The following is a 26,999-nucleotide window of genomic DNA, read 5'->3' on the forward strand; positions in this document are numbered from 1 at the left end:
CCTACCGACGTCGCGAGGCTGATATTAAAGCGGTAGAAGGCGGGGCTGATAGTTGCAGTTGTCTTAGAGCTGTGTGTGGGTCCGGAGAGCTGCAGGGTCAAGAGGGGTGTCCGGCGGCCTGCTGGTGAACTTGGTCAACATGAGGAAGTTTTGGGCAATCGGTCTTTGTTGTATATTATTGGCTTTTGGTAAGTGGCATCGTGCTGCTTGGGTTGTAGTGGGAACTTACAATGCGTGGATTCTTCCTGTTAGGCGCCTTCACACTTCAAAAATAAGAGGGAGGGGGCGAGGCAAAAAGATCTAGAACTTGAACCCAATAAGTACGTTACACAACGTCAGTCCCTCATAAGAGAATTCATTCATTCATTCATTCATACGCTGGGAAGCCAGACTTCTTAGCACTGGTTTCCTTATTTTTTCCCCCACATGGCGAGTAGTTGCAGCTTGCTGGCGAACTATAACTATCATTATAACATGTCCATATAATAGAACTATCATTATAACAATATAATATAACTATCATTCTCCCCTGTAAGATGGGGGAGTTGTAGTTGAACAGCATCCAGATGTGAAAACGCAGTGTCCCATGTGCATCTCAGTCATTTTCAATTGGCTTCAGCTGTTCTAGGTCATTCGATTTCAGTTTTCCTCATTTTTAGTATGTATGTAATATTAATGGTCCTTTGTATTTCTCTAAGAAAGAGACTGCTTATCTCAGGCTACTTTGTGTCCTGTTAGTGTCCCTTTAGCTCCTCTTCTACTGAGTTATGTGTATGACTGGCCAGTGGGCACGCTCTGGAAAGGGGGATGGGGCCTTACTACAGAGGAAGCAGACCCAGCGGCTGCAGGGGGATCCAGGAGGTCTAAGGGCCCCATGAGCAGGTCCAGACTGAGAATTAAAATAGGCCCTGGTATGCAGAGTCCCAAGCGGCCCGCGCAGAGTCCCAGCCGACTTTCTATGTGTCCTTATAGCAGCCCCTCTGCCATTTGCCAGAACCCACAGATTGCCAGTCTGGGCCTGCCCATGAGGCTGTAAATCATATACAATTTTAATAAATATTGGTAAAATGGTCAACCTCTAGACATTTTGGGGGCCTTTAAAATGATTTGCTGCTGGGCCCAGTAAATAGTTACACCATTGTATGAGGGGCTCTATAAAGGATCCTAAATCATTTGTGGGGGGGTAGTTGCAATTGCTTGTTATTGATACTTTTCCTGTGTTAAGTGCACTTCTGAAATGTGCCGTGACACATCTGGCAGGGGAAGTAACTGTAGCCATGTTTCTGTGCTGTGTAGTTTTGTAATAAATGACTATATTGCACAGCTCTGCCAGCGTTTAATGTATGAGAGGTAAAGGTGTCCTGTTGCTGGGACAGGAGGGATCTCCACTCACAAACATGTAGTGAGATAGTGACTCCCTTGCCAGTAGTATGTACTTTATACATGCAGGAAGAAGGATTGAGCAGCCATGTACAGGGCTGGATTTACATAGTCTGCACCCCAAGGCCCACTGCCGTTCCCTGTCCCCTCCCTTTTATTTGCGCAAATTTTCATCATTGGGACCGGAGCAATGGGGATTGGCGCACAGGAAATTTAAAAAAAACTATTATCTCCTGCGCATCCCCAGTGTGAACCAATGTGGGTGTGGTTGGGCAGCATGCTGCCCCCTAAAATCCTGCCGCCCTAGGCCCGGGCCTTGGTGGCCTCTACACAAATCCGGGCCTGACCATGTATCATACTTAATAATCCTAGTAAGATGCCCTGTAAGTAACTTTTTATTCTGCAGTTCTGTCCTTTTGCGTGCTATAATACATGCAGGCCCAATATTTTTCACAAGAATAGTTGTTCTTTGATGGCCCTAATGATGTATTAACAATTTTACTTCTTCCTTCATGTACTTAAACAGGTGACATTTGCATAGGGATTGTTCTGTCTTATAGACCGTGTACTCTTATTAAACTGCCAGTAGGCACACTTTTGGGGTACAAGTGTGGTACTTAATTGCTGTACTTTTATAAACTGACTTTTTTTTTTTTTTTTTGTTTAAGGCTGTTTGAACATTTGCCTTAGTGCTGGAAAGGCTTTAATCTGTAACTTTACATTTGGTAAAAAAAAAAGGTTCTAACTATAATCTGGAAAGGAAACGTAAACTTCGATCAGAAATTTGAATATGTCACTACTAGACTATATGAGGTTATGTAACAGTACATGGCTGTCCTGTTTTAACATGTTTTTCATAATCATATGGAAATGGTTGTTTTTCTTGTGCTCCAATAGCAATCTTTCATTTTTGTCTTGTTAGCATCTGTTCAAGCTGAAGATGAAGTTGAAGTGGATGCTACTGTAGAAGATGACATTGGAAAAAGTAGGGAAGGATCTAGAACAGATGATGAAGTTGTAAGCAGGTGAGTGTTTGAAATATATTTTTTTGCCCTAACATAGAAAATGTTTTCTTTGAGATGTGACAAAGAGTTGTCTTTCTCCCAGGGAAGAGGAAGCAATCCAGTTAGATGGCCTCAATGCTGCTCAAATTAAAGAAATACGGGAGAAGTCAGAGAAATTTGCATTTCAGGCTGAAGTGAACAGGATGATGAAACTTATCATCAACTCTCTTTACAAAAACAAAGAGGTGAGCCGGAAGAAATATGTATGCACTTTAAGTTTTGTTGATGAAGTTGCCTATGGTTCAATTATATTGTATGTGGTTTTCTTATGCCATGTTTATCTTTCAGATCTTCCTAAGGGAACTTATTTCCAATGCATCTGATGCTCTTGACAAGATCCGATTGATGTCTTTGACAGATGAAAATGCACTCGCTGCCAATGAAGAGCTAACAATAAAAATTAAGGTAAGGTGCTCTGAAATAGCGCCTATTGATTTTTCTACTTTTAAACTGTGACTACATTTATAATATTTTACGCCAGTCACAGTGCTAAAGATTATTGCAGTCATGCAGTACATTTTTTATTTTTTTTTACCTGGAAAGAGTACATTTTATACAGTGAGTTCAACTGAGAAAATGTGACTTTAGAACAAGATTACATTCTGCTGTCTATTATTTTGCATTTCATTTATAGTAGAGCAAATTTGCACAAGATTAAGTTCTTTTCTGAGTTCAAGAATCTCTGGGGGAGTGTTAGCTGGAAATTGCCAGCATTTGTAGGCACTGTCGCTATATGTTTGGATTCATTTTAAAGAGAAAATCTGCTTTATATCAATCACAGTTCTCAAAAATAAAATATATTTCCCAATAATAATAACACAATTCATTTTTGTAAAGTATCTTATTATATTTTATATAAACCCTAAGCATAGCTGCCATATTTCTACCATCACCCATTAGGTCCTTTGTTAAGGTCCTTCACAGTTTAAAACTGGATTACAAATATTTGACAATGATCCTGTAATGGTTGTTCTATTCTAGTTAATGGGGTATCCTAACGGTGAATATGAATTTACCCTAAAAAAAAAAAAAAAAATCTGACCCTGAAATCTTGCACTGATTGACTTGCAGGGTGGACTTCCCACAGTTTGTGAGCAACTGACCTAAAACATTTTCAACAAAAGTAACCATTTGATGGATAAATTAGACAGAGAAATTTGCTTAGCAACAGTTCTTGACAAAGATATTTGCAGCACTTCATAGTATCTTATGTCCTTTTATTTTTTTAGTGTGACAAAGAGAAGAATATGCTGCAAATAACCGATACTGGCATCGGTATGACAAAGGAGGAACTAGTAAAGAATTTGGGAACTATTGCCAAGTCTGGAACTAGTGAATTCTTGAGCAAGTTAACTGAAGCACAAGATGATGGGCAGTCTACCTCTGAGTTAATTGGACAGTTCGGAGTTGGTTTCTATTCTGCCTTCCTTGTTGCTGACAGAGTAATTGTGACGTCAAAGCACAATAATGATACACAGCACATATGGGAATCTGATTCAAATGAGTTCTTTGTCACTGATGACCCTCGTGGTGACACCTTGGGCAGAGGAACAACTATAACGTGAGTACTTGGGAAAGGAATATGGTATTGGGGTTTTTGTGTGTTTGGGGGTGAATAACATACCAGTCTAGCCTTCCTTGAGTATCTGAATTAAGACAGACCTCTTGGTTTTTGGGTGAGGGTAGTGGGTCACTACCCTCTACCCAAAAGTGGATTCAACGTACCAATGCATGCATGCATTCTTTCAAAAAGGAGACTTATATTTTTCTGTTTTTGTACAGCCTGGTGCTCAAAGAGGAGGCAACTGATTATCTCGAGCTCGAGACCATTAAAAACCTAGTGAGGAAATATTCTCAGTTTATGAACTTCCCTATTTACGTGTGGAGCAGCAAGGTAATTTATCTATTTATTTTTTTGTTTCAATGAAACCTAATAGAATTTTTGATAATTTTTCTTTTCCCATTAGTTTTTTAAAGGAGACATATAGGATAAAGGAGAGCCCTAATTTTGTAGACAATAATGTATACTATAGGGTGCTGTTTTTACTTTTGGCTATAAATGAATATTGTGTTCCAATATAAAGGGGACATTTTTGATCTCCCTATAGATGTTCTCTGGTCCATGTGGGGTGGGCGTGTCTTAATTCCTGCCAGAAGCACAGTAGGAGGGGGACAGCCAGTTGCAGAAATCAGCTTTCGTTCCCTATGAGGTCCTGATTGGTTCCTGTCCTACAGTGCTGCTGGTTCACCTGCACAGCCAGAGAATTCAGGGAGCAGGAAGTGGAACAGATGGGTGGGATTATTGGGGGGGGGTTTTGCAGAAATGTTCAATAAATCAGCCACCCTGAAACACAATTTTTTTTTTTTTTTTTTTTTTTTTTAACAGTAGTTATTCTATATTTGAAAAAATATAATGCACTGGTACGTTGTAATTTTTCACACAAAACAGGCCCCCTCTACCACCACATATAAAAAGACTAGGGCCCTCTCTAACTGAAGGGTTGCACCCTACAAAAACAATGTGTTCTTAAAAATTTTAGACCGAGACAGTAGAGGAGCCCCTTGATGAAGAGGAAGCTAAGGAAAAAGATGAAGAAACTGATGAAGAAGCTGCAGTTGAAGAAGAGGATGAGGAAAAGAAGCCTAAAACCAAAAAGGTTGGGAATCTTCAAAGAGCAACTGAATAACCAGACAGTACTTTCTGTCTGACCTTCTTACTAAACAACTGCTTGGCTGCTAGTTTTCAGCTAGATAATACCAAACCTTCAAAAATGGACAGCCGCATATCAAAACAAGTTGGAGGGTATTTGAGTATTTTTAGGTAGTGTGAATCTTTTGAATTGGACTGTTGGTACTTCCAGTACAAAATTTCACTCTTGTACACAGGTTGAGAAGACCATTTGGGATTGGGAGCTGATGAATGATATCAAGCCCATTTGGCAGAGGCCAGCTAAAGAAATTGAAGAGGATGAATACAAAGCCTTTTACAAATCATTTTCTAAGGTAAAAATAAGTAAATGAAACTTGGTTCCTATACACAAATTTAGAACCTTTTGTCAGTGATTTACTTTCTGTTTTTAAATGCCAATATAATGTATTTTGTAAGATACAACACCCTGAGCATTTTTTCGTTTTAAGGGTTTTTCTTTTTTTCCTTTTTAAGGCTTTTATTTTAAATTGTGTAGATTTTTGTTTTTTTATTTTTACTTGACTTGTGACACAATGACCAGTGATAGGAAGAGCGAGTTCCTCTGCTCTGTTTCATGCAGTCTAAGATCATCTTTGTATTTACATATCCAGTAAACCATTGTTTATTATGCAGTGGCTCGTGCAATTAGTGTTTAAAAGAAGTATTTATAAATACCTAATGCTAATTTGATTGAGTTTATTTCCCATAGGAAAGTGATGATCCTATGGCTCACATCCATTTCACTGCTGAAGGAGAAGTCACCTTTAAATCAATCCTGTTCATACCCAGCACTGCACCAAGAGGTCTTTTTGATGAATATGGCTCCAAAAAGATTGATTTTATCAAGGTATGTTGATACTGTGTTAAGGCTAACCTAGTGATGCTTATACTTTGCAAAATATCTAATGCTAAAACCTTTGTTTATTATACCAGCTGTTTGTACGAAGAGTATTTATTACCGATGACTTCAATGATATGATGCCAAAATACCTAAACTTTGTCAAAGGCGTGGTAAGTTACATTATTCCATTTTTTTTTTTTTGTATTTTTTTTTTTTCTGTTAAAAATAAATAAAAAAAAAAAAGCCCTGTTTGCTTTCTGACTTCCATATGTTTTCCAACCTAGGTTGATTCAGATGATCTGCCTTTAAATGTTTCAAGAGAAACCTTGCAACAGCACAAACTACTGAAGGTAAGATTACACGCCTATATTTTAATAGTAGCTTTAAGTGTGGAATCTTGCAGTAAAAGGAAGAGGGAATCCCCCATTCGGATTGTGGATATGAAATCATTCGCTCTTATATTTACATACGGAGAGTATATCTTGCAAGGTGCTATCTCCATTATATATTTAATTTTAAATTTTTTTTTTTTTTTTTTTTTTTTCTTCTTTAGGTTATTAGAAAGAAACTGGTCCGAAAGACATTGGATATGATTAAGAAAATTGCTGAAGATAAATATACAGATAAATTCTGGAAGGAATATGGAACCAATATTAAACTCGGTGTAATTGAAGACCATTCAAACAGGACCCGCTTAGCAAAACTTCTTCGCTTCCAGTCTTCCCATCACAAATCTGAGACTACAAGTCTGGAGCAGTATGTGGAAAGAATGAAGGATAAACAGGATAAGATCTACTTCATGGCTGGATCTAGCAGGCAAGAGGTAACGCTTACCATTAAAAAAAAAAAATAAAAAAAAAAAAAGCTGTGCTAATGTTTGGGCTGAATCCTATTCATGTTTGAGTCAATGTTTTGCTCTAAGACACATAAGGCAGCAGAGTAGTTGTAGTTACTGTCCAATATTTTATCCTCCTGTCCTATTGGAAGTAAGCAATACTGTAATTATTAAATGTATGTGTGATAGGCAAGAGATATAGATATATAGATATAATGTATATGTCTGTATTATAATTTTAATAATACAAAACAATATTTTAATCTTCTGCTGTGCAGGTTGAATCCTCTCCATTTGTTGAACGCCTCCTTAAGAAAGGTTATGAAGTTGTGTTCTTAATTGAACCTGTTGATGAGTATTGCATCCAGGCCCTACCAGAATTTGATGGCAAGAGATTCCAGAATGTTGCCAAGGAAGGCCTTAAGTTTGATGAAAACGAAAAGTCAAAGGAGGCCCGGGAAGCACAAGAGAAGGAATATGAACCACTGCTGACATGGATGAAGGATAAGGCTTTGAAAGACCAGGTTTGTTTCTTTTAGATATTTTAAGGGGAACTATCATGAAAATGAAAACCTAATATTGACTTCGTCATACTGAAGTAAGAAACTTTTTAAATACAATCAATTCTGTACTGTTTCTAAAATCAAGTTATCTTCACTATCCCTCTCTTGGCTTCTGTTTCTCAATTCTGTCTTCATTCAGCAGTTATGAGTCGGATATTCATTGACAGATTCTATATATCTTATAGGGGGGCTACTTTTGCCTAGAAGATGTATTGGAGCTCACTCTATTAAAATCACCAGACATCATGGCTCTCTACATGCAGAATTTGTGCAAAAAACAGTGATTTTGTTTGTACTGGAATCAGTTATTTGAGTGAGCTATAATTCATCTGCTTGGATCTAACTGTCAATGACTGACACAAAACTGCTGCATGTAGACATAATGAAGAGAAACAGATGCTGAGAGAGGGATAGGGAAGATAAACTTGATGATTTCAGAAACTATGCAGAATATTTGATTGTATTTACAAAGTTTTTTATTTTAGTATGGTGAAGCTTATATTAAACTGTAATTTTTGTGATCGTTCCCCTTTAAAATGAGCTTTTGATAAGAGAAATGCTCCAAACAATTGTCTTTTTTCACTAAACCCTCCTATTTGCTTTTGTAGATTGAAAAGGCTGTAGTGTCTCAGCGTTTGACTCAATCTCCTTGTGCATTAGTAGCCAGTCAGTATGGCTGGTCTGGCAATATGGAAAGAATAATGAAAGCACAAGCATATCAGACAGGAAAAGATATTTCCACAAAGTAAGTCCCTCCCATTACATACTGACATGGCCTACAGTGTTTTCAGCTCCTTGTTGTCATGTGGATGCAGTAGATAGAATAGTACTTTGCCAACTGCAGGAATGAGCAAGCAACTGCAATGAGACCATCAGATGTCCCATAAGTCTCAGTGATATGAGCTTCTGAAAAGATGTGGGGGTTGAGATGGAATTTAATTGTATTGACTAAATTGACATACTGTATAATGCTTCATTTTAGTTATTATTCAAGCCAGAAGAAGACATTTGAAATAAATCCAAGACATCCTTTGATCAAAGATATGTTAAGAAGAGTCAAGGTAAGTGTTATCCTTGTCTTTGTACCGACACTCACTGCTTCTAAAGCTGAGCATTCTGTTCAAATGTTTATACATTTTTAAATATCCCGAATTGTATAAAAACCATAGTTCTGTCTATTTTAACTTACGGCATTCATTTCTGTTTGTTATAGGAAAATGAAGATGATCAGACTGTAGCAGACCTTGCAGTTGTTCTCTTTGAAACTGCCACGTTACGTTCAGGATATCAGCTGGTTGATACTAAACTATATGGAGACAGGATTGAAAGAATGTTGCGCTTAAGCTTACAGATCGACCTTAATGCTCAGGTAACTGTAACAAAAGTTACTATTAAGTTTAAATGGCTTTCAACTAAACTTGTTGTTTTTTTTTTTAACCCAGTTTCACTAGCCTACTAAGTGCACGTTAAAACCTTCATACTGTTCTGGAGTAGGCTGTGGTATGTGCACAGTTAACTAGTGTGCTTTACTAGAAAGTCCCTGAACTAGTTAAAGTTGCCTGCAGAATGTTTACCGTTCTTATGATCGCTTGGTTCTGAGTAGGAAAAAATACTGGCAATACTTGTGTATTAATGGACATCTCTTTATGAGCTGCTAGCCACTGGGGGGCATTTATCAACACTGGGCAAATTTGCCCATGGGCAGTAACCCATGGCAACCAATCTGGTTGCTGCATTCATTGTTCTATTTGCAGCTGGCTTTAAAAAAAAAAGCTAATCGCTGATTGGTTGCTATAGGTAACTGCCCATGGGCAAATTTGCCTAATATCTGTATCGTAGTCCAAATTAACCTTCCCCACCCGTTGAAAGTGATGTTTTGTTTCAGAAAGCATATAATACATTTGGCATGTGATTAAAACACAATCCTCTTTTTTTTTTTTTTTTTTTCCCCCCCCCCTCCTAAATAGGTGGAAGAAGAGCCAGAAGAGGAAGAACCTGCTGCAGATGACGCTGAACAAGATGATTCTGAAGATGTGGAAGAGGTTGATGCAGAAGAGGATGAGGAAAAACCACAAATGGAAGAAACCCAAACACAGGTTAGTGTTTAGAAGATTAATTGCAGTACACTATTTATTCAACAACTGTCTTAAGTTATCCTTTTGTTTTTAAAGGGGAACTATTGTGAAAATGAATGAATGTAATATTAGCTTCAGCATACTTAAATAAGAAACTTTCTAAATGCAATTGATTAAAAACTCTGTACCATTTCTGAAATCAAGTTTATCTTCACTATTCCTCGCTCAGCAGCTGTTTCTCCTCATTCTGTCTTCATTCAGGAGTTGGGTGTCAGATAAATGATCCAATATATCTTATAGGGGGACTCCTTTAACCTAGAAGATGTATTAGAGCTCACTCTATTAAAATCACCAGACATTATGTCTCTCTACAAAATGCTGTTACTTTGTTAATTATTTGTCCGTTATTTGAGTAATACATATCTGCTAGGAAAGGGAGCCCCTGCTATTAGATATATTGGATCATTCATCTGACACCCAAATGCTGCATGAAGAAGAGAGAATGAAGAGAAACCGAGGCTAATGGAGGAATAGTGAATATAAACTTGATTATTTCAGAAACTATGCAGAATTTAATTATTTTAATTGATTTAGAAAGTTTCTTACTTCAGTATGAGGAAGCTTGTATTAAATTTCCACTTTCGTGATAGTTCCCCTTTAAAATCTGTATACGTTTATTATGGTTTATAATTTGGTTTATATTAAAGTGCTGTGAAGTCTGGTTTTAAACGCCTGGCATCACTGCTGAAATTGAGCTGAGGTACCTAAAGTGCTGGGTAGGTTTTTCAAGACTCAACACTTTAATCTGTTAAGTGCCATTATCATGTACTGGGGAGCTACCCAATGGGGGGGGGGGGGAAAGAACCAGGGGCTTTCCATTTACTTTCATCTATTCTTTTTAAGACTGCAAATAGACACTGAAGTTTGTTGATAACACTTATTTGTTTTTGTTTTACAGGAATCCACAGAAGTAAAAGATGAACTGTAAATTCCATTCAGACTTGTTTATTTGACGTTTTTGTGGATGGGAGGGTTTTTTAGTTGGATATTTTTTTTTTAAAAAAAACATTCCTCATGAATGTAAATTTGTACTATTTATGAGTATATCGATGTAAAACCTTTCATGTGAAAATATATGTTGAAAACACCATACTGGATTCCGTCTCCAAAGCTGAAAAGGGAATATCAACTACACTAGGAATATGAGCACTTCAAGTTCAAGAACCTCTGCATCTAGAAGAGGAATTATGTTAAATAACTGTTTATCCTTTGAAACGGTCTGGAAAACAAGTACTGAAAGGGTGTCACCAGTAACACAGTCTTGAGACATGCTGAAAAACACACTACAAAGAGCTGGGCTTGCTGGATATGTGAACTGTACAGGTTCTGTAAATATATTTTTTTGGAAAATGGCACTATAATGCATACCATGTGTAACTTTTTGGGTTACTGTTATGTCAGTGTTGCAGTTGGACTACACAGCAGTTGACAACAATAAAGTTGTGGTGACTTTGTACCTACAATGAAGGAACAGTACATAATGGCTCTGTATTGGTGTTATTACTGGGCCCTTGAGGCTCTGCCGTTCGATGTGAGAGCACTGCAAATCTGTCCAACCTAAGTGGGTTGATTAGAGAAATCTGGAAATTGAATCATTCAGTCTTTGGGCCTCCAGCTTGTCCAACATTTGATTATTACAGGTCTAATAGCTGTTCCAGATGCAGTTCCGTCTATAGCAGGTGAAGTGCACATTTCCAAGGAAATTATATTTGTGTTCTACCAGAGAACTTTAAAATTGTAGGTCCCTATTTCTTTCACACACTAAGGTACCCTGGTAATTCTAAAAACAGATAGGCGGCACTCTGGATAAAAATGAATAAAGAAAATTTATTCCAACAGGAGATGGGTCGGTATGGTCGTTTTATTGAGGACCTCTTATTTATATGGGATGGTTCACCAGATCTTATTAAGGGTTTCCAAGCTTATCTGAATGGTAAAGGTTTTAATCTTGAATTTTCTCTGAAATATGATGCACATGAGAGAGACTTTTTAGATTTAAAGTTGAGAGGTAATGCGTCCTCAGGGACAATAGAATCTGAGGTCTTTCGAAAATGGACAGCAGGTAACACCATACTTAAGGCAAATAGCAGTCATCCAAGGCATATCAAACGTAGTTTACCTTACAGTCAATTTATGAGATACCATAGGAACAGCAGTTCGGATAAGTCTTTAATGAACATTGTGCAGAACTCTCAGATTACATAGAAGAGGCTATCCTTTGGACCTTCTAAGGGGGTCCTATGATGGAGCAAGTACAGCAATCACACAATCTGGTGTAAATAGCAAAGACCATAAGAATAATTATATTTTTGGATCTTTAAGCTAGATACCAGGGTACCTAAGGGTTTGAATACAAGATATGATCTCACATATTTATACTAGTTCAACCCTATCACACTGTTTTAATTTAATTTAATCATCTTAATGACTTAACCTAATTATTCCTCCCCCTACACATGACTAATAGCCTTTCAACGTATGTATGTTAAAGCAACCAGCTTTTCTTTGAATAAATGTGTATATACTTATACAGTGTATATTTATTTTTTAACCGTTTATTCTGGCTTTTGCCTTTTAAGAAAATATAATAAAAATACTATTTTAACAGTTATTTGGGATTCACATTTTGATGTATATAACACACCTAATTGGATGTATTTTAAATTGTGATTTAGATGTTATCCAGCAGATGTCGATGTGTAGACACTGTCTGACCTGTAAGCCTATGATTAAGGGATTTATTTCCCGAAACGCGTAAGGCCATTTGGATCCATCTCCTGTTGGAATAAATTTTCTTTTATTCGTTTTTATCCGGAGTGCCGCTTATCTGATTTTATAATTATAAGGCACTGGTGGCTGAGCACCCGGTACTGAAGTGGAACGAGTGGAGGAGGAAAAACCGCTAGGGGTGAATCTGGAGCGGCTATCTATTTTGACTAAAATGAACCCTGTCCCTAGCCTTGTTAATATGTTTAGTAGAAAGAAATTGGCTGACTCTTCTTCTTTGGCTTGCTGTATTAAGAGTTTGGGAACACTGAAGGATCGTACAGCCCCCCCTTTGTGTTGGGCTTCTGTACCAGCCCAAGGCAACCACAGCCCTTTAGCAGTAAAGATCTGTGTCTCTAAAGATGCCCCAGTAGCTCCCCATCTTCTTTTCTGCTGATCCACTGCACATGCTCTGTGCTGCTGTCACTTACTGAGCTTAGGGACTGACAATATACAGTACACATAGAATATAAATGTCATAATATAAGGCTGATTAGTACTTAGTACAGATAATTACGTCAGTTCAGAAACAGTGCAATTAGCATAATAATTTAATAATCAGCCTTGTAGCATCAGCTTATATTACAGACCAGCCTCATTTTCTGCTTGATAATTTGTGATGACCCCTAAGCTTAGCTTCTCAACAGCTGCTCAGAGCCCACTGAGCATGTGAGTGTCACAGACACTTTCCAAGATGATGACCCCCTGTCACAAGTTTGATGCGGAAACTTTAGGCTGGTAAATAAGTTCAGTATGTAAAATATGGCATTTTTAACCATATTAATTTTTAAGGTTTATTTCTCCTTAAATGGGGACATATGGTACATATATGTTCAGTGAGTTTGCAATTGATCCTCTGCATTCAGCTCAGATTCAAAAGCAACAGTTATGACCTATTTGGCCCCCCCTCAAGTCACTGAATGGTTACTGCCTGGTAACCAATCAGTGGAACCCAAGAGAGCTGCAAAACAGGATGTAGTGTTCTTGCTATTATGTTACACATCCAGTCACTCCAGCCTTTATATATTAGAAATTTTTTTTTATTTTGCACAGCCTATCCATATTACCTATTTTTTTTTATACTGAACAATTCCTTTAAGGGAAAAAGCCTAGCTGTCCGGTAAAAAAAATGGAGATGCCAATCCAGACAGGTGTCCATTATAAAGGAGCAGCACCAGACCAGGGTATGAGATCTAAGTTACAGGGTGGGGGGAGGTCTCTTGGATATTGGCACCTACCAGTGACTCAGTTATCCTTGTCCTTTAATACTACAGTATGAAATAAAATATTTACTTAATGTTTGTGGCAAAAGATTGAGTAAGGGCCTTTTATGTTGTGGTCCTGGCCTACACACAGCCCTTACCTTAACCAAAACAAAATACCTGGGGGAATAAACTAGAATGCCAACAACCTCTAATGCAGGTAGCTAATCTTTTGATTCACACACTGATGGGTACAAATGCAGACCAGAAATCAAATACAGAAGCAAGAAAGTCTGTGATATTTAATAGCTTACCCTTGCCTAGGGGTTTGGGTGTAAAAACCTCTAAACACAGTACAGCCCTAAAAATTGCCTACCCTACTATTTCTAGCGCAGTAACTCCATTTAGCAGCCTCTTCAAATCCCTTGATAAAAGAAAGCATTGAAATAAATGTCATTGCATCATAATGTACAGTTGCTGTGCAATAATTAGAGCTAACCTATGCAACAACAACCCTTTCCCTGCACCAGTTTTCTAAATGATGTCAAAGAAATGTAACTTCCAAACTTTAACACTAAGGTTGAGGCAAACCGCTTGCTATTAAAGATTCAGTATTATGCAAACCATGTTAAAGGAAATCATCCTGATTATGGTAAATGTTCGAATTCATAAAAATGATGTGCATTATGAGTTAATACCAACTGTAGCTCAGGGTTTATAGGGAAAATAAATGTTGTTGAAAAAATATTCACATATTAAAGGAAATTATTCCTATTTTTTTTTCTAATCATATTTCTGAGGACTAGACACACATACAATTCAATGTAGTCATGTATTCATGTATGCAATGACAAACTCGGAATATGGAAAAGAAATGCGGAAAACTGAGTTATTGATAAAGGACAAGGACACTCTGATGTACTTAGGGGTGCAGTGACTATTATAGTATGTTGTGGCCATCCTGTTTTCAGTGAGCCACAATTATTTACTGAGCAACCTATGATTTAATCACAGCTGGAAGGGTAGCTCCTGATACACAACAAAATAACTGACAATGGAAGCTATTGCGATTCTGTGACAACTGGAGGAACATGCTTTCTTCTCATTCTCCAATAGCACTTCTCAGGTGATGGGCCTGCAGTTGTTCTTGTAAAGGAACCACTTCCAGCCAAGGTTGCAGGGAGTTCTTGTTCTGTAACAGCTTCGATCCAAGTTTAAAGGGAGTTGTACTATGGCAGCTGGAGGGCAACTTCCCGATATGCTGTACTGAATAATGACAAGAAAACCTGCTGCTGCCCTCCAGGTAACATAGTAACATAGTAAGTTAGTTTGAAAAAAAGACACACGTCGATCAAGTTTAACCTTTTAACTTTTTTTTAACCTGCCTAACTGCCAGTTGATGCAGAGGAAGGCAAAAAACCCATCTGAAGCCTCTCCAATTTGCCTCAGAGGGGGAAGAAATTCCTTCCTGACTCCAAAATGGCAATTGGACCAGTCCCTAGATCAACTGGATCTTCCATAACCCTGTATTCCCTCACTTGCTAAAAAGCCATCCAACCCCTTCTTAAAAGAGAAAGACCTGTAGAAAAAAAACCCTGCAAAGAGGGGTAAGTATAAAGTATGGGGCATTTCCCTGGGGGGCAGTTAGCCTGGGGGGGGGGAGGGAGCGAGGTCTACGTGGGGGGGTACGGGTTTTTTTTCTACAGAGATTCCTTCTCCTTTAAAGCTATCCAATGTATCAGCCATAACAACTGATTCAGGGATAGAATTCCACATCTTCACAGCTCTCACAGGGCTCTTACAGACGAGCGTTTGAAGCTGCGCTCCCCTGCGTTCCGTTTTTATGCATTCAGCTGCAGGGGAGTGCAGGAGTAGACACATTCTTTTTAACTTGGAGACAAATTCTTTTTAACTTGGTCAGATTTTGTTCCTCATCCAAAAAGAATTTAAGATTGGTCAAATCCAGCATATCTAATGCCTACAAAAGCATTGCAGTGTCACCTCCAAAGTCCTTTAATGACTATTCTGCAAAAGTTGTGGCAGAATCGTGGGCATTTGAAGTTAAATCTTCCCGAAATGCTCAGTGTAACCTTACCCTAAGCAACAAATTCTATAACTTAGATTTTCAGCCAAACAAACCAAGTTTGGTCATTCTGTTCTGTAATTGGTTGCTGTATTCGAATAAATTGATGTTTTTCTTCTATTCCCAACCATGTTTTCGCATCTGCTGCTTGGGAGGTCAGCCGTGTGACTATCACATTGCAGGACCAACATGACAGCCCCCAGTCTTGTTATCCGGGGGTCTGTCGTTGCTCCTGACTTTCTGCAAAGGCAGCAAAAATCTCTGACGCAGCGCAAAATTCTCATCTGCACAAGAACTTATATAGTACATTTTTGGCAGATAGAGCCCTTGTACACGTACAGCATAAATTCTCGGCGCACAAAGGGTTAATTCAAAAATTAAATAAATATTAACAATAATTATATTGTTCTTTAGTACTTTTACAGAAAAACATGCATATCTGGAAAACCCCAGGTGCCAAGCATTCTGGATAAAAGATTTTATACCTGTCCTTCATCACAAAGTTCATGTTACAATGATGAAACTTCAAAAAGGTTTTTGATGAAAATGGATTAACGTCAAAGTCATTGTCAATGTTGCAATGAAAGTAAGTCAAAGCAATAAAATGTTACAGAAACCGCTTAATTCAATGGCAGTTTCAGATTCAACAAAATGATCAATGGGCAGTAACTGTCAACCACTTCTTTACTTCATATGGCAAAGTGCTTTATAAGCAGGGCAATGACAGTTGTGTTGGAATCATATCAGAATGTAACACATCTCTCAAAGAAATAAAACAAAAAAACCCTGGGATTTTAACCAATTTGATGATTGCAGCACTATAAATAAGTCTTTTGTTTTGTTGCAAACGCTGTAGGTAATGTTTGTAGAAAATGAAGATATGCAGAAGTCACTTAAATAACACTAGGTGGCACTATAAGCTTAAGAATATAACTGTTCTATAGCCACTATATCAGCACTTTATGATTAGGTACAATTTAAGTTACAAAAAGCATCCAAGTTCTTCCTCCTAAATCCTTTTAAAGATAAATATATGCACTTTGCTTTGACCTGTGGTTCTGAAACAATAGAGGGAGCCCTTTTCGGTGGTTTAAAGCAGTGGCGAGCAGGGTCAGACTGGCCCAACGGGACACTGGGAAAAAAACCTGGTGGGCCCCAGTGAGCCAGAGTTCCAGACCCATTTATTGCCTGAGACCTGCCTGTCTCCTGACCTCCCTCTGGCCAACTGCAGCAGCAATGAGCTAAGATACACAAAGCACAGAGGAAGGGGGGACAGAGGGGGTTGTGGCTGGGGTGGGGGCCCAAGGGAAATGTGTGGGGTCCCTTATGCAGAAGCTTGGTGGGCCATTGATCCCCCATTCCAATGCTGGTGGCTGGTGGACTCAGCTCAAAGGCTAATTAGGATGAGCATTGGGGAGAATGGGCATTTACTCTCCTACATACACCTGAACGTTCAGCTTGATTGTCATTTAGGGTAAGATTCGCCGTAAAAGAGATACCGACACCAGAAATTAAACTCTTTTTTACATCTATTATAATATTGCCTTTGAAAACTACTTATAACTTTGCCATAAGTATTTGCACAATGCTTTTACATTACCTGCCTGATGCCCCATGTTCCTGTATGAGGGGGCTGCCATATTTGTGCAGCACGAGTCTGTTAGCATTAGACACTTTAAAGGAGAAGTCAACCTGTACAGGGAAAAAACCCTCCCCCCCTCCCCTGTGTAGGCCCCCCCTCCCTCCTCCCCCCCGCCCCGGCAAATGCCCCTAAGTTGTTACTCAACCCTCGGCTGTGGAGTTCATGGTCGCCATCTTCTCCCGAGTGCTCTTCTTCCTGCTTTGACCAGCATTTTTGGCGCATGCGCAGTACGAGGCATTTACCAGTAAGGATCTTCTGTGCATGCGCCGAAAGTCACAAAGTTTCCGATCTTTTTTTTGGAAACTTTGTGACTTTTGGAGCATGCGCAGAATATGGTTAAAGGACAAGGAAAGTCTAAAATAGAATAAGGCTAGAAATGCTGTATTTTGTATACTAAACATAAGCATGAACTTACTGCACCACAAGCCTAATCAAACAAATGATTTATGCTTTCAAAGTTGGCCACAGGGGGCTGTCATCTTGTAACTTTGTTAAACATCTTTGCCTGACCCTGACCCTGCACATGCTCAGTGTGGTCTAGGCTGCTTAGGGATCGTCATAAACAAAGCTGCTTGAATTCTGCATGGCTGGTAAGTAAGGCGGGGGCTCCCCCTGCTGTTCATAAGTATGATTGTTTCCCTACTCAGCAGTTAGGGACCATCTCACAATTCCTATCCACAGCAGTAAATGAAGGGAGAATTTCACTGCATACAGTCAGGTTTCTTATAAAAACGGTACACATTTTTTAATTAAAGTATATTGGAGATAGGTTTCTTTTTCATTAAAGAAAGTAGAAATTGGATTTTATTTTTTTGGCTTTCCTTGTCCTTTAACGGCAAATGCCTCATACTACACATGCGCCAAAAACCGCTGGTCAAAACAGCGATTGAGAGAAGATGGCGCCCATGAACTCCGCAGCAGAGGACCTGTGCTGAGGGTTTAGTAACAAGTTAGGGGCATTTGCCCGGGGGGAAAGTAGGTCGGGGGGGAGGAGGGCCTACACAGGGGAGGGGAGGAGAGTTTTTTCCCTGCACAGGTTGACTTCTCCTTTAACTGACAGGCTGAGATGGGACAGTCAGGTTGGCAAAACAGTCAGGTTTAGGAACATAAACTAACAATTACTTACAAAACAAACCTCTCAGCAAAAAACAATCAAAATGACCTATAGGTAACTTTTAAAGTACATTCTGAAGTCGCCAGAAGTTTTCTCGTGAGGCAATTACAGCGACTTCAGCAAACAAAGCGTTCTGTGTGCCTGCCGGCGGAAGGCAGATTGGGGAGATTAGTCGCCGCAAGGAAGAAGAGATTTGTCGCCTGGCGACTAATCTCCTCGAATCTGCCCGTGTGGCCAGACCCTTATGGGGTAAGAGGGACTTAAATACAAAGGCACCATTTGGGTTAAGGGGAGGTCTTAACCCCAAAAGTCTGATAATTTGGAACAATGCATTATAACTACATATAAGCAGTAGCGTAACTAGAGGGGGGCGTGCCCTGGTGCGTGACGCGCAGCCGTGCCCACCCCCTTCATACGGCCTGTAGTTTCAATGGCGCGTGGGCTGCCGGGGGGCCCTGAGGGGGTGCGGGCCCTGACCCGCTCGCACCCCCTGCTCCCCCGGTAGTTCCGCCACTGCATATAAGTTAGTTAGGTTCTTGTATTCTATAATTACCCATAACAAAATCCAATTCTAATAGTCACCCAGAACAGACAGAATTTATTAAATTGAAGCAGCTTTTGGGTGATCTAGCACAAATAAACCTTCCCAATCTGGGATAAAGAGATTTTAACGTGCTAAGAAGATCAAAAATGTTGTTTTTATCCTTCCAGATATTTAGAGGATTTAAAGCATTGTGTGTGAGTAAAGCCTAATTTGGCCATGCTGATTGTTTGCTGCATGTGTTTCACATATGTTTCCCATGAATAAGACAAAGAAGGATCTTTTTACGCACTGATGCCAATCCAGCTGCAGGACCACCATATGAGAGGAGACACCTGCTTCTCTGGAGCTTCTTGTTGCGTATAGAAGCCAAGCCATTAAAATAGAAAAGACATGCTGTTCAATATGCATCTTCTACACTGCCTTTTGCTGGATCTGACAGATGTAAATAAATATTGATGTCAAAGTCTTATAGCTTATAAACTGATATTTTGGCGTTGCACTTTGGATGATTGAGATATATATATATATATATATATATATATATATATATACATACATATATGTATATACATACATATATGTATATTTATTTATATTTACTCTTAAGCTTTTTTGGACTTAGTTCCCTGAGAATGAAAATTGTTGAATGTAAAAGTGAGAGAAATGTAAGCCACTTACAGTGAATTGAGAGGTGGGGGGAATATTCGCTGAGCAGGGGACACTGTACTCACATCACTGATGAGGTCACACAAGCCTTTTTGGCGCCAATTCTGGCTTTTAAACTATGGGGGGGACCGAAACGTTGACAATAAATTTTCTTTTCTAAACTGCATTATGAAGCCCTGGATCTTGGGGAACTACTATGTATACTTTTTTTGACAGCACCCAGGCATGAAGAGAACGCTTGACTGGAGTGCACCACAACTGGAACTTTCAGCACTGAATCTACTCTAGTTCCACACAGTTGATGTATACAGTTTTATTGTGCAGAATTTCTGAAACGGTATAAAATGTATGTCCTTGGAGGCCGGCTCTGTGGGAGAACTGAGGCTAATATGATTGTCTGTAGCAAACTTGTCTCAGGTACAGTAACCTATGGACAGACCAAAAATATAAAGTAATTGAAATCATTGCAGACCTTCTATCTAGTTTAGATTTTTACATATTAATGGGGATTAAAACCCCAAAAAATTAAATTGATTGAAGCTCAGGTTGTTCCAAATTTTTCTTAATTTATAGTGCTTTCTGAGATATGACCATTTTTAGGCAGTCAGACTGCCAATAGCAGGATTTCGGCTCAACAGCTCTCATTGAATGTCAGCCAGCTCCAGACTGGGATTCAGAATAGGTCCTGGCATTTCAAGTACACAAAAGCCCAAACAGCCCCCCTTTATGCCTTATAAACAGTGACTGTCTATGGCAACTTATAGCAGCCCCTGGCATTTTGCAGGAATCCCCAGATTGCCAGTCCAGGCCTGGTGTCAGCGACCCTTAATGTCTGTTTAGTTTCTATGTACCGCCAAGGGTTATGGACACTCTGACTTTCAGAATAAGCGTTCAGCCAAAAACCTGGTATAAGCAGTTCAAAACTGCAAATTTCTCAGAAACTGCTTAAAATGATTGACAGAGCAGTTCAAAACTGCCAATTTCTCAGAAACTGCTTAAAATGATTGATAGAGCAGTTTAAAACTGCCAATTTCTCAGAAACCGCTAAAAATTATAGACAGACAGACAGACAGACAGATAGATAGATAGATGTACATTTTAAAGGACAGACAGACAGACAGACAAACAGACAGACAGACAGACAGACAGACAGACAGATAGATAGATAGATAGATAGATAGATAGATAGATGTACATTTTAAAGGTCCTCAAAGGAGCACAGTAGGTATTTGAATCAATTAATATTTTGGGTTTAGATCCCCTGTAAGGTGAATGATGATTTTTGTCTCTGGTGTCAGCGACCCTTTTCTATGTACCGCCAAGGGTTATGGACACTCTGACTTTCAGAATAAGTGTTCAGCCAAAAACCTGGTATAAGCAGTTCAAAACTGCCAATTTCTCAGAAACTGCTTAAAATGATAGACAGAGCAGTTCAAAACTGCCAATTTCTCAGAAACCGCTAAAAAATGATAGATATACAGACAGACAGACAGACAGACAGACAGATAGATAGATAGATAGATAGATGTACATTTTAAAGGTCCTCAGAGGAGCACAGTAGGTGTTTGAATCAATTAATATTTTGGGTTTGGATTCCCTGTAAGGCGAATGATGATTTTTGTCTCAGTTCAGTGTTCCATTTGAGATGACATTGTTTTGTGCAGTGGGAGACAGCTGGCAGTGAAGCTAAATATTTGATATTAGGGATGTATCCAGTCCATTTTTGGATTCATCTGGATACCTAAATGAATGAAATGTAGGAATGACCCCCACATTAAAAATTTGTTTGAATACTGAACCAAATATGTTCCCTAATTTGCAGTTTGAACTTAAATATAATTTGTAAAAAAAATTATTACATTCAGTTGTTTAGAGCTTTAAAATCACATGACCAACAAAGGTTGCTAAATTCCAAACCCTGCAAAAAATGCTAGAATTCATTCGATCACGTTCATGGATTTGGCGGATTCCTGTTTTATATAAGCAAACAAATTAGGTGTCTTATTTCCTGCTCTACTTTTTATAGAACGTGTACTCTTACTTAAAGGCCATTAGATGTCAGTGTGGAACTTATAAATCTAGCAAAGTCAGTCTATATGTCCAAAAATTTAAATAAATATTAATGGCAAATACACCAATTAGACCGCTCCCAGCTTACACCTCCTGCACTGCTCCGTGTATTCCTTGCTGGGTGCTCTGTCTGCAGCGTCCCCACCGCTTGTCTCACACCAACCAAAGGAAAGACGACACTCCATTCAAGGATAAAGGCAGGTTTATTACAGACCCTACAGGGATCTCAAGCCTTTATCCTTGAATGGAGTGCCGTCTTTCCTTTGGTTGGTGTAAATATTAATGGGTATATTTTACTGAATCTAATTTCAGTTTTATCAGGCTAGGGTTTGTGTTGTAGAAAGATAAGGGGGAAGGGTTTTAACTACCCCCTCTACATTACAAGAATACTAAGGAACTTTTGTCTATTCAACCTGTTTTTGGCAGGAGTATATCCATTAGACAGACACCTGAACAAATCTTTCCCATCTGACAGATACTTGGAAAGGATTTTGTTTGGTCTGGAAATGAATCCCTATTGTATCCTGCAGCACATAAAGGCCTTATCTGTTTGGCACCACCAACACACCAACTGGTTTACAGGATTAATATAGATTGCAGAAAATCACCTCCATCCATTGAATTAACCACCCACTGTGCCCTCGAATACGATTGGAATCTCAATTCCCCTTTTGCCCCTAAATTAAAGTGTATCAGCAGTTCACCCTAGCCTCTTTTGAGAAACAGGTGCTGGCTATTAACCAATGCAATACAATCTATCAGCACAACTGAGCAAATGCCAGTATGGTAAACCCTGTGCATTATTGGGAGATCACACAATCACAATACCATGCTTGCACACGTTTTGTTGTGCTGTTTTTGACAATTAGTGACACAGGGGCATATTTTCTGCCAGTTTGCATCAATACCTCAGATGTATTTTCACGATTTTTACTTAAAATCATAATCACACCATTGTGTAATATGCTGAAATTTTGCTGCCATAATTACTTTTGAGTATTTACGCCAGCGCATTGTCACCATTCAAATTTAGCATTTCCCCATTAGGTATTGGGATATTAGTATATGATGTGTAGGGCCCAGGTGCTTTGCCTTGGAATTGGCTGGGAACAGTGAATATTAAGTTTGTGATCTTGCAATTTAGTTTGCATAGAACTGGATCCTTAGATTAGGTCTATGCAATACTCACTGCTTATGGTACTAAAGGGGTGGGTCATATTTAAGTTCACTTTTAGTATGTTATAGAAGAAAATTTTTAATTAGTGTTCATTTTGTTATATATAGTTTTTGAATTATTTGCCTTCTTCTGATTCTTTCAGATTTAAATAGGGGTCAACAATACAAATTTATTGTAATTGTTACTTACTCTGTTTAGGCCTTTCTTATTCAGATTCTTATTCAAATCAGTGCATGGTTGCTAGGGTAATTTGGAAACTTGTAACTGGAGAGCTGCTGGATAAAAAGCTAAATAATTAATATAAAAATAAAAAAAATTAAAACTAACTGGATATTGTCACAGAATATCATTCTCTTTTTAAACAATTGAGCATTTGCCATCTCATACAAATGGCACAACTCAATTAGCAATTGTATATTATTCTGTTTTATCCTACACACAGGGGCCTTCATTTTACTTGTGTTTCTTGTTAATTCTTAAAAAAATTGTTTTAAATGCATTGGGCTCATAGGGTGAAAGCAATCTGTCTGCTCTGGGCCATCATAGATGTGGATAAATTGTGGCTGAATTGCCCATAGATTTAATTTATGGGTCTAATGAGGTCTAATGAGGTGAAATAATCATTAATGTAATCATGTTTCTACCAGAGTATATAATCTGTAACTCATCTTTACTACCTATAAACAATAGAACTAAAATAATAAATAAAATGATATATAGAAAGAAATTCAGAGAGCCTGAGGTCTTGTCGGGTCATACAGATACTTTCTGCCTATTGACTTGTTTACCAGGAAGGATTGATCTCCCACTGACAAAACTTAATTATTAAATAAGAAGCAATGTGCTGTTGAAGTTATGCACTGTGAATTTGCTCTAAATGTCATTCTGCAAAGAATATAACATTTTGTAATTGCTGCATCGCTAAATGTCAAGTTAGTATGGGGAAACAAACCAAACTAAAATTTATAAATGCTATATTATATTTGTCACAATGCATTAGAACTATCAACATGGGGTAGAAGTCAGAACATAAACAGCCAATACAGTTGCAGATTTTTTGGAAATGGCTATTGTTTCCCTGTCCATTGTGACATATAAAGGCTTTTTATTTCTATAATGCAATATAGGTATGGGACTTGTTATCAAGAATGCTCAAGAATGGATCCTATAACAGTATATTAAATAACATGTGTGTTAATTGGTAGCTGTGTTGAATTCTATAACTTGTTAAGACTCCACTTTGTCTCACTCTGCCTTCAGCTTTCATTAAAGGGCCAATATACTCTTCGTATTCTTGCTGAATTTTACATAATATGTGAAAATAGCTACACAGGCATCATTTTATGGTTTGTCAATGTACAAACTATGAGATATGCTAGGATACTGAAACATACTACCTGCTATAGGGGCTGTATAGGGGCCTTTATTGCACCCAAAAATAATTATTGAACAGAAAGAATAATGCATGGCGGAGGATTATGTATGCAACTAAAACAAATAAAAATAATAAATACAATGTATTTATAAAGATTCTTTGTGATCTGTCATGGTGCCAAGAGATTGCTGAAATGCTAATGCAGGCCAATATTAAAAAAGGGATCCTGTTCTCAGCCTGAAAACTATACTCCTGTTAGTCTGACATCAGGGGTATTGATGGATAAGATACTGGAATAAATGAATACATTACAAATCACAATACTAAGAGTTTGTGCCATCATGGTTTTATGTGTAGTAGATCTTGCCAGAAACATCTAATTGCCTTTTTGAAGAGGTGAACAGGAACCTAAAACCTCTGGAGTCGTAGTTTCCTCATTGGACCAACGCTGTTAGTGGAGTACCGATGAGTTCTGTGCTTGGACTTTTGCTATTTAATATGTTTATCAATGGAGCTGGAGGTGGGCATTGGAGCTGGAGATGATTCTAAATTGTGCAAAGGTTCCATGCAGGATGCTACCACTTTGCAGAGAGATTTGACTGGATCAACTAGCAGTTAGGCAGGTTATATATGTATAGACATAAAGGGTTGAACTTGATTGACATGTGTCTTTTCAACCTAACTTACTATGACTATGACTTAATTGGAAAAATAGAAAGCAAATTGGAAAATCAGGTTTAATGTTGACTGGGGCATGGTTATGTACTTTGTTAGAATTATTATATAAATGATATGTGTAGAATAATGTATAAATTATAATAATAAATGAGACATGTATATATAAAAAAGTTATATGTTTAATTGTGTGTGTACCTCATCTTTCCAGAAGTCTTTTTGGAACCTCCACAATATGACTGCTATTGACCTATAATGAATGCTATTTGTCTATATTTGGGCCCTCAGAGGAAGAACCATTTTTATACAGTTTAATTAAAAAACATTTATTATACATTCTATGTAGTTTTAGAAATAAATCTCAGTACAGAGGTGTCCAACAAAACCATATTGCCACTGTTGAAATTTTAGTCCTTGTCATGACAATAAACAAATAAGAAGGAGAAAATGAGTAGAATGAGACAACCGCCTGGAAGACAGCAGACGTCATAGGCTCCAAGTCTGCTTCTTCTAGAGGAGCATTTTAGAAATCTTATTGTGTATCTACAGTGTTAAGTATGGTTTAGAAACAAAATAGCTTGTCTAATGATAGGACATTAATTGTTAAGCTCAGCCAGACAATTGGAGAACAAAATGAAAAATGAGAATCATTTATTACAGGATATTCTGCTGCATGACCCTTTCACAACACTGTAAACTACTTATGTCTGAAAAAAGGCCACAACACTAACACAGCAGCAATATCATATTCTGCCCTGGCTTCGTCTTTTTCGAAGAAATAATAAAAAATATATTAAAAGCTAAATGGAACAAATATACTTTTACAATTTCTGTTTTATTCTACTATGCAAATTGTGTCTTCTAGTGCAACTGAATTGAAAAGAATAACACTGTGTGAAGTCACATGGGAAAAACATCAACATTTTCAGGTAACTGCATATCAGTCAGTGCCCTATCCGTAGTCACAACAGGATCGGTTTCTACTTTGTTATACCCCTGTCTTATTAAGTAGGAACAGTGTGGGGATTCCCCAATAATACAAAATTGATTGTACTAAGGATTAGCCAGGAAGTGCAGCAGCATATATACAGTATAGTAAAAAAAAGATAATATCCTTTGAAAAGGGACTGAGTTTCTGGGACAGCTAGTAAATAGGGAGGGATGGTGCCTAAAGCATGGGTTGGAGTGAGGCATCAATGGGACCACTGCAGCTGCGTTTTCATGTTCTTATGAACATAAAGGCTCTTCTCCTGGTTTCCGCTCTCCCATCCCATCACTGCGCACCATGTACCAAATACCTTTTACTTCCTTAACTTTGTAGCTGTGATCAGGCTAAATGTAAGGGGAAGTGGGCCTGGGTTGGCAGGGCCCATGGATTTCCCAGTGTCCCAGTCTGACACTGATAGTAGAGTGATATGTTGCCTGTATCATTGAACATAATGGACATTGAGGAGGAACTACGTTTGCGTGACTACATCGAGATGGTGTCGGTAGGTGTAGAAGTGGTAGCCTCTGGGGAAGGGTTTTGGCTATTTGAAAGTAAATATAATAGATGTTGCCTGTAGTAGTGGCAATAATAGTTTCTGGGAAGGGATTGTAGTAATACAACTCCCATCATGATGGTTGCACTGCATATACTTTGCATATTCAGATGGATGTGCTGTTATTTAAACATCAGGCTTGTGACTTTGAGCAGCTTTTTGCCTTTTAAAACATTCAATCTATGGATCTTACTTTCAGATCTTTTTTGTATACGTGTGTATACGTGTGTATACAAGTGACAGTAAGAACCTTTTTTCATAGATTGTTTATATTGGATCAGTTAAAATTGGAAAAATTCTAGGTTTTTTTTGAACACGTGACAAGTTCAACCATTTTCTCATGCCCTCACAGTTATAAATAACTATTACTTATTTTTTCATCTAAACTTTCCAGGAATATCTCACACTTAGGAAAATCAGTTATTTTTTTACGAGAGTTTGAGGAACTTTTTTGGTATAATAAGACGTGAATATGCACCCTAATGGGCACAGAACACTCTGCCATACAGTTACTCCTGCACCTGGCACAAGAAAATTGAATAGGAGCTCTGAATAATGCAGGATTCCTAGCTGTTTGATATATATAAGCTTTTAGGAACAAATGGGTCTTATTAACCTGTTGATTTGCTTTGTGTTG

The 26,999-nt window shown here is 38.2% G+C and overlaps 1 protein-coding gene across 1 annotated transcript; it reads left to right on the forward strand.

Annotated features, from left to right (window-relative positions):
• Window positions 1-83: 83 nt before the first annotated feature.
• Window positions 84-10,983, forward strand: hsp90b1.S (heat shock protein 90kDa beta family member 1 S homeolog). The gene is given in 18 exon segments (NM_001089645.1): window positions 84-188; window positions 2,303-2,405; window positions 2,488-2,629; window positions 2,733-2,849; window positions 3,674-4,005; window positions 4,227-4,338; window positions 4,985-5,101; window positions 5,331-5,447; window positions 5,843-5,980; window positions 6,067-6,144; window positions 6,259-6,324; window positions 6,528-6,797; window positions 7,088-7,333; window positions 7,981-8,117; window positions 8,355-8,433; window positions 8,586-8,741; window positions 9,340-9,468; window positions 10,406-10,983. Coding segments are annotated over 18 exon segments (2,418 nt in total). The 5' UTR covers window positions 84-139; the 3' UTR covers window positions 10,436-10,983.
• Window positions 10,984-26,999: the final 16,016 nt, after the last annotated feature.

This window comes from Xenopus laevis, chromosome 3S (genome assembly GCF_017654675.1).
Source record: "Xenopus laevis strain J_2021 chromosome 3S, Xenopus_laevis_v10.1, whole genome shotgun sequence".
Taxonomy (NCBI): Eukaryota; Metazoa; Chordata; class Amphibia; order Anura; family Pipidae; genus Xenopus; species Xenopus laevis.